Below are 12,019 nucleotides of genomic sequence, written 5' to 3'. Positions count from 1 at the left end.
TCAGGAGGACTAAAGACATGAGGTTGCTCTAGTGGACAAAGTGAATGTGAATCTTGAGGGCTCCTACAGATATATTAAGAACAAAAGGAAAGCAAGGGATACAATAGCTCCTCTGGAAGATCAGAGTGGTAATCTAGGCATGGAACTGAAAACGATGGGAGAGAACTTAAATGGATTTTTTTTGCATCTGTGTTTACCCAGGTGACCAACACAATCCACAGATGTGAGGAAATGCAGTAGCGAGGTCATGAACCCTATACAAATTAGATGAAATGGTGTTTGCTGTCTTGAGGCAAATTAGGGAGGATAAGTCCCCAGGGCCTGACAAGGTGTTCCCTTGGACCTTGTGTGAGGCTCGTGCACAAATGGCAGAGGCTCTAGCAGAGATATTTAAAACAGCTTTAGCCAGGGGTGAGGTGCTGGAGGATTGGAGTATAGCAAATATTGTTCAGTTACTAAGAAAGGCCTTAAGAATAAACCAGGAAATTATAGGCTGGTGAGCCTGACATTAGTACTGGGAAAGTTTTTGGAAGAATTCTAAGGGACTGGGATATATAAGTATTTGGATAGACAGGAAATGATTAGGATTAGTCAATATGGCTTTTTGAGTTGTAAGTTGTATCTAACTAATCTTATAGTGTTTTTCAAAGAAGTTACCAGGAAAGGTGATGAAGGCAGTGCAGTGGATGTTGACTACATGAACTTCAGCAAAGCTTTTGATAAGGTCCTGCTTGTGTGGTTGGTGGAGAAGGTTCAGTTGCTTGGTAGTCAAAGGTCGTAAATTGGATTAGACATTGGCTTCAGTGAAGAAGGGAGAATATCAAAGCTTGCAGAGGTATGTAGACCAGCTGGAAAAATAGGCTGAAAAATGGCAGGTGGAGTTTAACCAAGATAAGTCTGAAATTTTGCACTTTGGGAGGACCAACCAGTTTAGATCTTATATGGTGAACAGTAGGGCACTGAGGAGTGTGGTAAAACAGGGATATGGGAATACAGATCCACAATTCCTTGAAAGTGGTGTCAGAGGTAGATAGTCATTTAAAAAAAAAAGGACCAAAGGGCCTGTTTCTGTGCTGTAGTGTTCTATGATTTGAATGAGGAAGTGGAAGGGTGGATTCCCAAGTTTACAGATGGCACAAAGGCTGGAGGTGTTGTGAATGGCTTTGGTGATGGTTGTGCATTACAACAGAATATAGACAAGATGTGGAGTTGGGTGGAGAAGTGGCAGATGGCAGTTCAATTTGGAAAACTGGGGTGATGCACACTGGAAGTTCAAGCTTGGAAGTGGAATGCAAGGTAAATGGCATGATTCATAAAAATGTGGAGGAATTGAGGAATCTTGTGATCCATGTCACCAGATCCCTCAATGTTGAAGCACAAGTTGATGGGGTGGTTAAGAAGGCATATGGTGTACTGGCCTATGTTAATTAGTGGACTGAGTTTCGGAGCTCTGAGGTTATGCTACAGCTCTATGAGAGGTGACTCGATAAAGACGTGTAAGATAATAAGAAGCACAGAGTGGACAGCCAGCAGCTTTTCCGCAGGTGGTGATGACAGAGAAACATCCATGTATGGAGGAAAACCTGAGGGAAATGTTGAGGTTTTTTTTTAAGGGTCTTGGATGTCTGGAACACAACGATGGGGGGTAGTAGATGCTGATAGAATGGGACGTTTGAGAAGCTCTTGGGTACATGGATGTAAGAAAACAATGGAGGGTCGTGAGAATATCAATAAAAGATGGCACAAAATTGTGGGCCAAAGGGCTGTGCTGTTCTATGTCTAAATAAAGCTGCAGATGTCGAGAAACAGTGGATGTAAGGTATAAATATTCCAGAGAAATTTGATAAGGTGCTCTTAAAAAGAGGTAATTAAGGAAATTAAAATTAATTCAGTAGTTGGTAATGTATTAGAGTGGATGGCAACAGGAAATGAAGAGTAAATATTAATGATTATTTTTCTGGAAAGCATTATGTAATCAGTGTATGATGGGTCAGTACTGGGGCTTCACCATTTAAATATATCGAAGGTATGATTGCTAACGGTTTCTGAAACTAATATTGTTATGAAAGTTAAGTGGCAAAGATAACAAGAATGCTACAAAGGGCTCTTGGCTCATTTCCAATTACTTTAACGAAGATTATGTGATGGGGAAAAATGAGCTTGTAAATTAAACAAGAAGCACTTTGCTTCTTTTGCAAGAGTTCCAGGCCTCATTTCTGTTTTGCCTTGAAAAATGTCTTTTTGCTAGGGACTTCATTTGGTTAGCCTTCTGTATCCAAAATGGATGATATAGATGTTGAGTATGATCAGCTGCTCAGGCTGGCAAGTTGTTTTGAGTGTGTCAGTGGTTGTATATCTGCCCCTCTCCAATTAGTTAAAATAAGCAGTGCAAACATAGATATTTAAAAAAAAGTAGTGAGGTAGTATCCAGAGCTTCAATGTCCATTTAGGAATCGGATGGCAGAGGGGAAGAAGCTGTTCCTGAATCAATAAGTGTGTACCTTCAGGCTTCTGTACCTTCTTCCTGATGGTAGCAATGGGCATGTCCTGGGTGATAAGGATCCTTAATGGATGGCACCTTTTTAAGGCATCACTCCTCTAAGATGAGCTGCATACTATGGAGGCTACTTAGGTTTACAACTGTTTGCAGCTTGCTTTGATCCTGTACAGTAATGCCCCCTCCCCCATACTGGACGATGATGCAAACAGTTAGAATGCTCTTCACGGTGCCTTTGTTGCAAGTGTTGTAGGTGACATGCCAAATCTCCACAAACTCCTAATGAAACATGGCTGCAGTCATGCCTTCTTTTTGGCTGCTTCAATATGTTGAGTCCAGGTTAGGTCCTGAGGGATATTGCTCATTCTTTCCACCTGATCTTTCTGTGAGGACTGGTTCCCTTGCCTTGCCCTTTCTGAAGTCCACAATCAGCTCTTTGATCTTATAGAATTTGAGTGCAAAGTTATTGCTGTGACACCACTCAACTAGCTGGTATATGCCCTCTCATCACCATCTGAGATTCTGCCAACAACGGTTGTATTGTCAGAAAATTTATACTGTTTGAGCTGTGCCTAGCCATATAGTCATGGGCATAGAGAGATTAGAGCAGTAGGCTCAGCACACATCTCTGAGATGTCCCAGTGTTGGCTGCCAGCAAGGTGGAGATGTTACTTCCAATCTGCACAGATTGTGGTCTTCTGGTTAGAAAATCGAGGATCCAGTTGCAAAGGGAAGTACAGAGACCCAGGTTCTGGAGTTTTTTGATCAGAGTTGTAGTGGTGTAAAACGCTGAGCTGTAGTCAATAAACTACATCCTGACAGGCATTGGTATTGTCGAGGTGATCTCTCAAAGAAATTTATTGTTATCTCTTGTTTTTACATGTGCTAGAACAGCTTGGACGGATAGGTAATTTGCGTCTAAGGTATTTTCCTGCCCTGGAAATTTTCTGTGGTGGGTAAATTTAATTAGGATTGTATGCACTCAGGAAATCTGGCAGATAAGGTCTGAGGATTGAATCTTTGATTCAAGTGATTTTACAGTACTGTTTTCAAACAAAAATGACACCAGTGGTTTGACCAGGCCTACTGGTCAAGTAAATTAGCTATGTCTCTCCTCCAATATCTGGCAGGTGAAACCTCTTCCCAGCCCAGGCTGGCTCCCAACTCAGCTGTTACCTTAAGGCCAATTTGTACTTCTGCGTCGAATCTACACTGTAGGTACGGCCTAGCTGCGTACCCTATGCTGTAGCCTGTCACACACCTCCCCAAAAATGTAACTACACATCACGGCGACACAGACCACAGCAACTGTGATTGATCAGCTTGGTCGAATCACATTTCCTCCTATGCATTTCCGGTTGCTTCTGAACGATGAACCAAATAGTCAAATCTACCTGCCGATATCCGAAAATATTTGAAATGCATTTCCTCGTCCATGTCTCTCAGTGGCCGGACAAGCACAGAAAATACACCCTCCTTCTGCCTCAATCTATTCAATGGTCGTACAAACCATCTCCTCTGGCTTCTTTCTTTTCTGCGTTGCAGTAATTTCGATAAAAGTGACACTTGTTCAAAATTTATTAGCTCCAACTCCAACATAATGCGCTCAGTTTCAGTTGCCATTGTTTGAAGTACACAGAAAAACTCAACACTGGCATAGAAACCCCACCGCCAACCAGCATTTTGGTGGTGAATTGCAGAGCGATGCAGACACACCAACGCAGAAGTATAAATACTCACAATGGCATAGGCCACTTGCGTAGGCTAGGGCGTAGAGCCTACACAGAAATATAATTCAGCCTTTACACTTTTAGCACTTTTGTGTTATTTTTAAAAGTTGCAGGATGCTGAGGAGCACATTTATTTATGTTTTTCCGGCCTCGAAATTTGCATTTACTTTTATTTTCAGAGAAGTGAAGGCCAATGTAGTAAAACTGTTAAGTTAACCATCGAGAGGTTATAGTGTGGAAACAGCTTTCTGCCTACCAAAGTCATGCTGAACATTAACCACCTACTTTCACTAATACTTAACTGATTTTTAATCTCCCCACAGATTTTACCAGTCACCTAACACTAGCGGAAATATAAACAGCCTAGCAACCCACACAACTTTTGGGATGTTGGAGAAAACCCATGCGGTCTCAAGGTGCAGGCACCACCCCAGGCCAGGATCGAACCTGGGTCTCTGCTGCTTCAGGCTGTGGCTCTGCTGGCATCACTGAGTGTTTTGTTATAGATCTGAGGGAAAAACAATACAGAATATCATTTGTATGTCTTCACTCAATGTATAAAATGAACAGACCTAACAAACAATGTTTTATAAACTCTTGCTGTCATTTGCCTGAAGAGGGAGACATTTTACATCCAGTTTTAAGTGGTGGTAAGTTGATAGATGACCTGTAAATAAGCCACACACAGAAAATGAATACTTTTTCTATAGCTGTTATTTTGAGCAAATTATTTTCTGAAATTCAAAAATGTCAAAGCAAAACCAAGAGATAAGTCAGGTTATTGTGATAGTCATGCCCCAATAATTTATCATCCTATCAAATCTCCCCTTGTTCTCCTCCAGTCAAGGAAATAAAGTCCTAACCAATTCAACCTTTCCCTATAACTCAGGTTCTCAATTCCTGGCAACATCCTTATAAATTTTCTCTGTACTCTTTCAATCTTACTGACATATTTCCTTTAGGTAGGTGACCAGAACAGCACACAATACTCCAAATTAGGTCTCACCAATTTCTTACTTAACTTCAACATAACACCCCAACTTCTGTAATGAAGGCCAATGTGCCAAGAGCTCTCTTTATGACCCTGTCTACCTGATGCACCACCTTCAGGGAATTATGGATCTATATTTCCAGATCCCTCTGGTGTACCACGCTTCTCAATGTCCCACCATTCTCTGTAATTCCTACCCTGTTTGTTCTTCCAAATTGCAACATCTAATGCTCATTTGTGTTAGATTTCATCTACCATGTTTCAACTTATTTTTCCAGCTGGTCCAGATCCAGTCTTCAGCCTTCCTCACTGTCCACTATAGCCAATCTTGGGGCCATCCACCACTTTGCTGATCCAGTTTACTACACTATTATCCAGGTTATTATTGTAGCTGATAAACAACAACAGACCCAGCTCCAATCCCTGCGGCACACCACGAGTCACAGTCCTCCAGTCAGACTAGCTTCTGCGAAACTAATATCAAATCTAAACACAAAAATACAACTGCAGATGCCGTGGATCAGAAAATACGTACACAACACTAGAAGAAATCAGCAGGTCAGGCAGTATCCGTGAGAAAAGAGTAGCCAATGTTCCTGATGAAGGGTCTTGGCCCGAAATGTTGGCTACTCTTTTCTCAGGGATGCTGCCTGACCTGCTGAGTTCTTCCAGCGTTGTGTACGTATTCAATATCAAATCTAATTTGCTACCTCATTCTAAATACCAAGTGACAAATTTCTTGACAAAACTCCCATACAAGACCTTGTCAAAGGCCTTGCTAAAATCCATGTAGACAACATCCATGGTCTTTCCTGGTCACCTAGATAAGACTGGTTCAACGTGACCTACCATGCATAAAGCCAAATAGACTATACCTAATTAGTCCCGTCTATCCAAATAATTGTATATCTGGTCCCTTAGGAACAACATTAGCTGTCCTTTGGCATCTCGTCTGCCGTTAAGGATATTTCAAAAACTTCTGCTAGGGCCCCTGGAATTAACTGGACTATCCTCCGACAAGATCTGAGGGAACATCTTATCAGACACTGAGGATTTATCCACTCTAATTTGCCTCAAAACAGAAAGCACTTATTCCTCTGTAAGTCATATGCAGTCTATGACCTCACTGCTGTTTTGCCTCAGTTCTGTAGACTTTGTGTCTATTTCCCAAGTAAATACAGATACAAAGAATCCATTTAAGATCTCCCTGATCTCTTTTGGCTGTATGCAGCAATGACCACGCCGATCTTTAAAAGGACCAATTTTGTCCTTTGCTATCCTTTTGCTCTTAATATATCTGTAAAAGCCCTTGTGATCCTCCTTCACTTAGTCTGTTAAAGCACCCTCATTTCTTCTAGCCCTCCTCACTTCCCTTGTTTTTTTTGCATTTTTTGTACCTCGTTTGTTCTTTGCTGCCCAAACCTGGTATGTGCCTCCTCCAATATCTCTCAAGAACCAAGCCTTACCTTTTATTCTGACAGGAATTTACAAATTCAGTACTCTCAAAATTTCAGTTCTGCAGGCCTCCCACTTACCGGGTACATCTTTGCCAGAAAGCAAACTGTGCAAGTGCATCTTCTATGCAATAAAGCAAAGGCTTTAGTTTAGCTAAACAATAGAAGTTCTAGATTTGTTTAAGAGGCAGATTAGTTAATTGCATATGAGAAAATCATGGAACTGATCTCACTGTTATCATATTCAATGCAGAAAACTACTTTGAAGTTTGCATGATGAAACTTGGTTGCCTTGAGAGAGTGACAATAAAAGGCAAGAGGAAAATCGGGGCCTAACTGAGCTGTGTGGTTCATAAAATTTCCTTTTGCTCCTGTCGATCTGATGCAGGAATCTAGATGTGGAGTGCCACTCATTGTCATGTAGGCATCACCTGGGATGCCATATCTAGGTTCTATGTCCATGGATGGTCTGTGCTGTCATTAGTTAAAGTAGGAAATGATGCTGCTTGTGAAGTCTTTCTTTAGTAATACTCAAAGGGGACCTGTGGAGGTATGAACCAGCCAGTGGAATTTCTTGCTATAAACCTCCCTTGTATATGTCTCCTTGAGGAATATATCGAGCATGTTCAGGACCCAGGGAGAAATAGATAAGTATATTCCTGGAAAGCTTGGAATTCCACAGCTTCTCCCCCAACCCTCAGCACTTATCTGGTGACTTGATAGAGTCTTGCAGAAATGACTGCCACTCTCCTTACTCCTATCAAACTACCCTTGCTCTGACCTCTTGGCCAACTTAATGTCCCATTCACCTTTGGCTCAGCTCAATGAGCTTTGAATATCTAGCCCTTGCCCACCACTCTCTGTTTGCTAACTCCAGTGCTTCTCTTTCCCCATGGTTTGCAACCTGCCATCTCCAGCAACTTAACAGATTCCTTTGCGAGCTCTCCAGTGTCAATGCACTTAAAGGAATGACCTTTCTGTAAGTAAGGCTTGTTCATTAGTGCTTAATTGCTTGGGCCATGGGTGCCATTATATTTCCCACAAGCAGAGCCTTCAATAAATCATTTGATTTCTGCTGCACTTTGATGGTCTGTCTGCCTCTCAGTTCTGGGCCATTCACCCTATAAAGCAGGGGTTCCCAACCTTTTTATAATGACATGGACCCCTACCATTAACTGAGGGGTCCATGAGCCCCAGTTTGGGAACCCCTGCAATAAAGAGTTCAAACTTTTAACAGAAGGAACTTCAGGACCATGAAAAATTATTTCAGAAAAAATTTACTTTAATGCAAGTGATTGAAGGTAAAGCATCTCCGCTCATGGCTTGAGTTCTACAACAAAGCTGGTCGAAATCTTTTATGGGTGTATTCCTTTATGCATACTGCAACTAATATGGGTGAATTTAATCTAGTTGAATATGCTAATCACCAAGTTTGCAGTAGGAGTGCTCTGACCAGGGATAGGAGTAGTACAAATAGGTGAAAATGTGAGGGAGGTGCTTTAATGATTGGGAGGAGGAGATCTGAAGGAAGCAAGTATTTGAGGGTGAATGTGTGCTTGTTGACGTTCAGACAGTAGAACCTGGTCTCCAATCTGCCACCTGGCATGACTTTCAATGGTAACCCTACAATAAAAGTAATCATGTACAGCAATTTCCATTCCTCAGTGAGAAGTTCAGGACAGTAAGGTTCGAACCCTTGTGGACATCCCTGAGACATAGCCTGATTGCTTTAAGCAAACACTTTGACATTGAAAGTAGTGAACAAAGGGTAATTGTAAGTATGTGATTGAGGTTGCACCACCTACTGGACAAACTGGGAAATGAATATTGCCTACAAGGGGACATGAGAAACTGCAGATCTAGAAATTTAAGGCAACATATACAAAGTGCTGGAAGTCAGCAGTGTGATTTGTGCATTGATCAGGAATTCATCAGTTAGTGTATTCTCTCAATGTGTATTGAGAGAAATGAACAAATGACATCTATGAAACTTTGTCAGAAGTGAGCTAGTTTGTTATCTTTTGGTCTCCACAGTGCTGCTTTCCAACTGTTAAAACACAGGAGGTACCTAATAAAGTGACGGCTGAGTGTATGTTCATTGTCCATCCATTTCAAGGTTCAATGTTTTGTGCATTTGGAGATGCTCTTCTGTACACCACTGTTGTAACACATGGTTATTAGAGTTACTATTGTCTTCCTGTCAGCTTGAACCATTGAAAGAATCTTAATAGACGTAGATATTTTCCATCATTTTTTAATTCCAATGGCAAAATCCTTTTATTTTTAAATAGAACAAGTAGCTGGATGAGTTTGAGACAGGGTTTGTCTCAAATTATAGAAGATAGATGAGTTATAGTTGAGATTATTGAAAGTATTTTGTGGTTTTCTGTAACTTCTGCAGTTAAAGTTTGTGCTCTAGGAGGTTGATTAATTTGTGGATCGTGTTTTGTTTAATGGTTTTCTTTTACCTTTTCGGTGCATCTGAATCTATTCAGCAGGAGAAATGCAAGAATATTCTGATTCGCTGATCAGGAATTCATCAGTTAGTGCATTACTTTTCAAGTAATAATTCTCTAGTATTTCGAACCTGACCTTCTGAAGGATCACTTATTTCAAGTCAAGTCAAGTCACCTTTTATTGTCATTTCAACCATAACTGCTGGTACAGTACACAGTAAAAACGAGACAACATTTTTCAGGACCATGGTGCTACATGAAACAGTACAAAAACCCACACTGAACTACGTAAAAACAACACAAAAAAAACTACACTAGACTACAGACCTACCCAGGACTGCATAAAGTGCATAAAACAGTGCAGGCATTACAATACATAATAAACAAGACAATAGGCATGGCTAGAGGGCAGTAAGTTGGTGTCAGCCCAGGCTCTGGGTATTGAGGAGTCTAATGGCTTGGGGGAAGAAACTGTTGCGTAGTCTGGTTGTGAGAGCCCGAATGTTTCGGTGCCTTTTCCCAGATGGCAGGAGGGAGAAGAGTTTGTATGAGGAGTGCGTGGGGTCTTTCATAATGCCTTTGCTTTGTGGATGCAGCGTGTGATGTAAATGTCTGTAATGGCGGGAAGAGAGACCCCAATGATCTTCTCAGCTGACCTCACTATCCACTGCAGGGTCTTTGGATCCGAGATGGTGCACATCCAAGATTGTTTCAGTGAGAAACAAAGGCTTTCACCAAACTCAGCTCTTTTTGTATTTTTCTTTTAAGGAGACTACCTTTTATTTTGAAAATGCTGACGAAGTACGGGGTATATACCTTGAAGTAATATTTAATGCTGTGAATTTTGAGTGATTGGGTAAAAGGCTATTCACTGTAAGGTTTAGTCAATGTTGAAGCTGATTTTAACTATTTATATTTAACGCGATTAAATATTTATGGTAAAGTTTTTATCATTTTCAGTTGAAAAATTTCAGATTTATCTTGGTTCAAAATAGTAATCATGTGATTATGCACTTTAATTGGTCACTTAGGTGAATATATGTATTTTGTGTAAGATTGGGGCCTATCCCAAAGTGTCTTGCAATATTTTTTTGATAAGGTGTTAAATAAATGCAAGTTTTTATGGTAGTTGGGCATCAAAGAAATAATCTGTTATTAAGGTAAAGTTAAATGTTGGATTTAATTCAGTCCTATTAATTATTCCACACAGGAAGTATTGTGAGAATGAATCTTGAAATTGTGTTGGATTCCACAGTTTTTGAGGAGTGATGTATACTGCTTGCACTGTTACAAACATAGCCAAATGAGTCACTTCATCACAGGAAGCATCAAAGTTGCACTTCTATCAGGTAATTTATAGTGTATAATGCTAGAATTTGAATTCCTAAGATGCCTTGTAAGAGCATACCGTACAACATTGGCCTCTGTTACAATCTGAATAACGCTACCACTCTTCAATGCACTGCAATTTACAAATGTTACAAGTTTAAAGAGTTTCGGTAGGGAAAGAAAGGGTTTGTTTTCACTTCTACTGTCTTATTATTTCCGTTTAAACCTCTCATAATGGGAGTGGAGCTTTGCCAGATTCTGTTGTGACAAATTGACAACAGCTTTATCTTTCTTTTTTGCCTGTCATTCTCTTTCCCCCTTCATCCAATCCAATATTTCATATAAAAAGCTTGAAAATAATTTGAGCCATTTGATGGGGTTAAGGTCCATTCATGTGCACTCTTTTCTAGCCAAGCACAAACTGGATGGCAGATCCTGTAAATTTTGTATTACTGGCATTCTCATTGGCACTCATTTTGCACTACTCAGTTTTATTCCATGATTATTTCACAGAGTACTGGGCTGAAATGAACTGACTGGCAGCTGGTGGTTTGTAGGTCAGATAATGCACCTGGACTCGCTATTCGGTCAGACCATTGATAATCTGATCTCTTGCTTTTATCCCAGGGTTGACTGACATTAACACAATGAATTCATGGCAGAGTGTTTGAATTACTTTTAATTGCACTTTATTTTTAGTTTCATAGAATGTTTGAAATTAAATTTATTTTACGATTGTTCATCTTTTTCTAAAAATATTAGCTGATTTAAATAGTCTTTAATTGTCTCTGAGAATCAGGTATTTAAAATGGTACAGAAGCTTGTAATATAGCAAACTGTCAAAGGGGGCAAGACATTATTTGGTGGAACCTCAATTGTTCACTGCTTCTCTCCTCATTGTATCGTGCCTGCACTGCCTTATTTAGCCCTTTTCATTTGTAAAAGCTGAGTCTGAATGAGTAAGGACTAGAGGCAGAGAGTCTGAACAGTGAATCAGAACCAGTGACTGGTCCAGTATAAATTTTCTTCACCCACTGAAAAGAATTGTACGTGAATAACCTAAGCATAAAAAAATGGAGAAATAAGCAATTTCAATTCCAATAGATGCAAATTAATTAAATGCTAGAACATTATTTAAAATTGAACAGATGGAAGAAGTTTTATTTGCAATTAACACTTTGTGGAGGTGTAACCTCACCAGTAACTCTCTTGTACTTAAGATGCAATACATCATTGTAAGATATGAGCTAAGCCATGTGTTCAACAGCTGAAACCAGCTGGAAATACCTGTAAATACTGATTTCATATGTAGACTTTGGATACCTCAAGTGTCATTATAGTTGTTCTTGGGTATAAAAGGCACTAGATTAAAACTACAATGTCGTATAGTGATATTCTCATTAAGATGCGATCAAAGTAAATACTGGTCTATTAAAAAGCAGCTAAAGAATTGAAACTATGTACTGGATGCAAGTACCTGCAAAGTTTGCTGATCCATGGTTGGACCTCATTGGCGATTTTCAGTTGGATATTTTCTTAATCTCAAAAGAATACTGATACAG

The 12,019-nt window shown here is 40.1% G+C and overlaps 1 protein-coding gene across 2 annotated transcripts in view; it reads left to right on the top strand.

Annotated features, from left to right (window-relative positions):
* tspan17 (tetraspanin 17) overlaps nt 1-10,378 on the top strand; it is a 44,629-nt gene extending 34,251 nt beyond the window's left edge. The window contains exon 9 of one of the 2 annotated variants that reach the window (XM_073067592.1): nt 10,339-10,378. In XM_073067592.1, coding sequence (XP_072923693.1) covers nt 10,339-10,363 — 25 coding nt within the window. In that variant the 3' untranslated portion in view covers nt 10,364-10,378. Of the gene's footprint in view, nt 1-4,550; nt 4,569-10,338 lie in introns of those variants that run through there. The other variant, XM_073067595.1, reaches the window with a different exon arrangement.
* Nucleotides 10,379-12,019: the final 1,641 nt, after the last annotated feature.

This window comes from Hemitrygon akajei, chromosome 15 (genome assembly GCF_048418815.1).
Source record: "Hemitrygon akajei chromosome 15, sHemAka1.3, whole genome shotgun sequence".
Lineage (NCBI taxonomy): Eukaryota > Metazoa > Chordata > Chondrichthyes > Myliobatiformes > Dasyatidae > Hemitrygon > Hemitrygon akajei.
The sequence above is the reverse complement of the archived record's forward strand: the minus strand, read 5'-3'. Positions and strand labels throughout refer to the sequence as shown.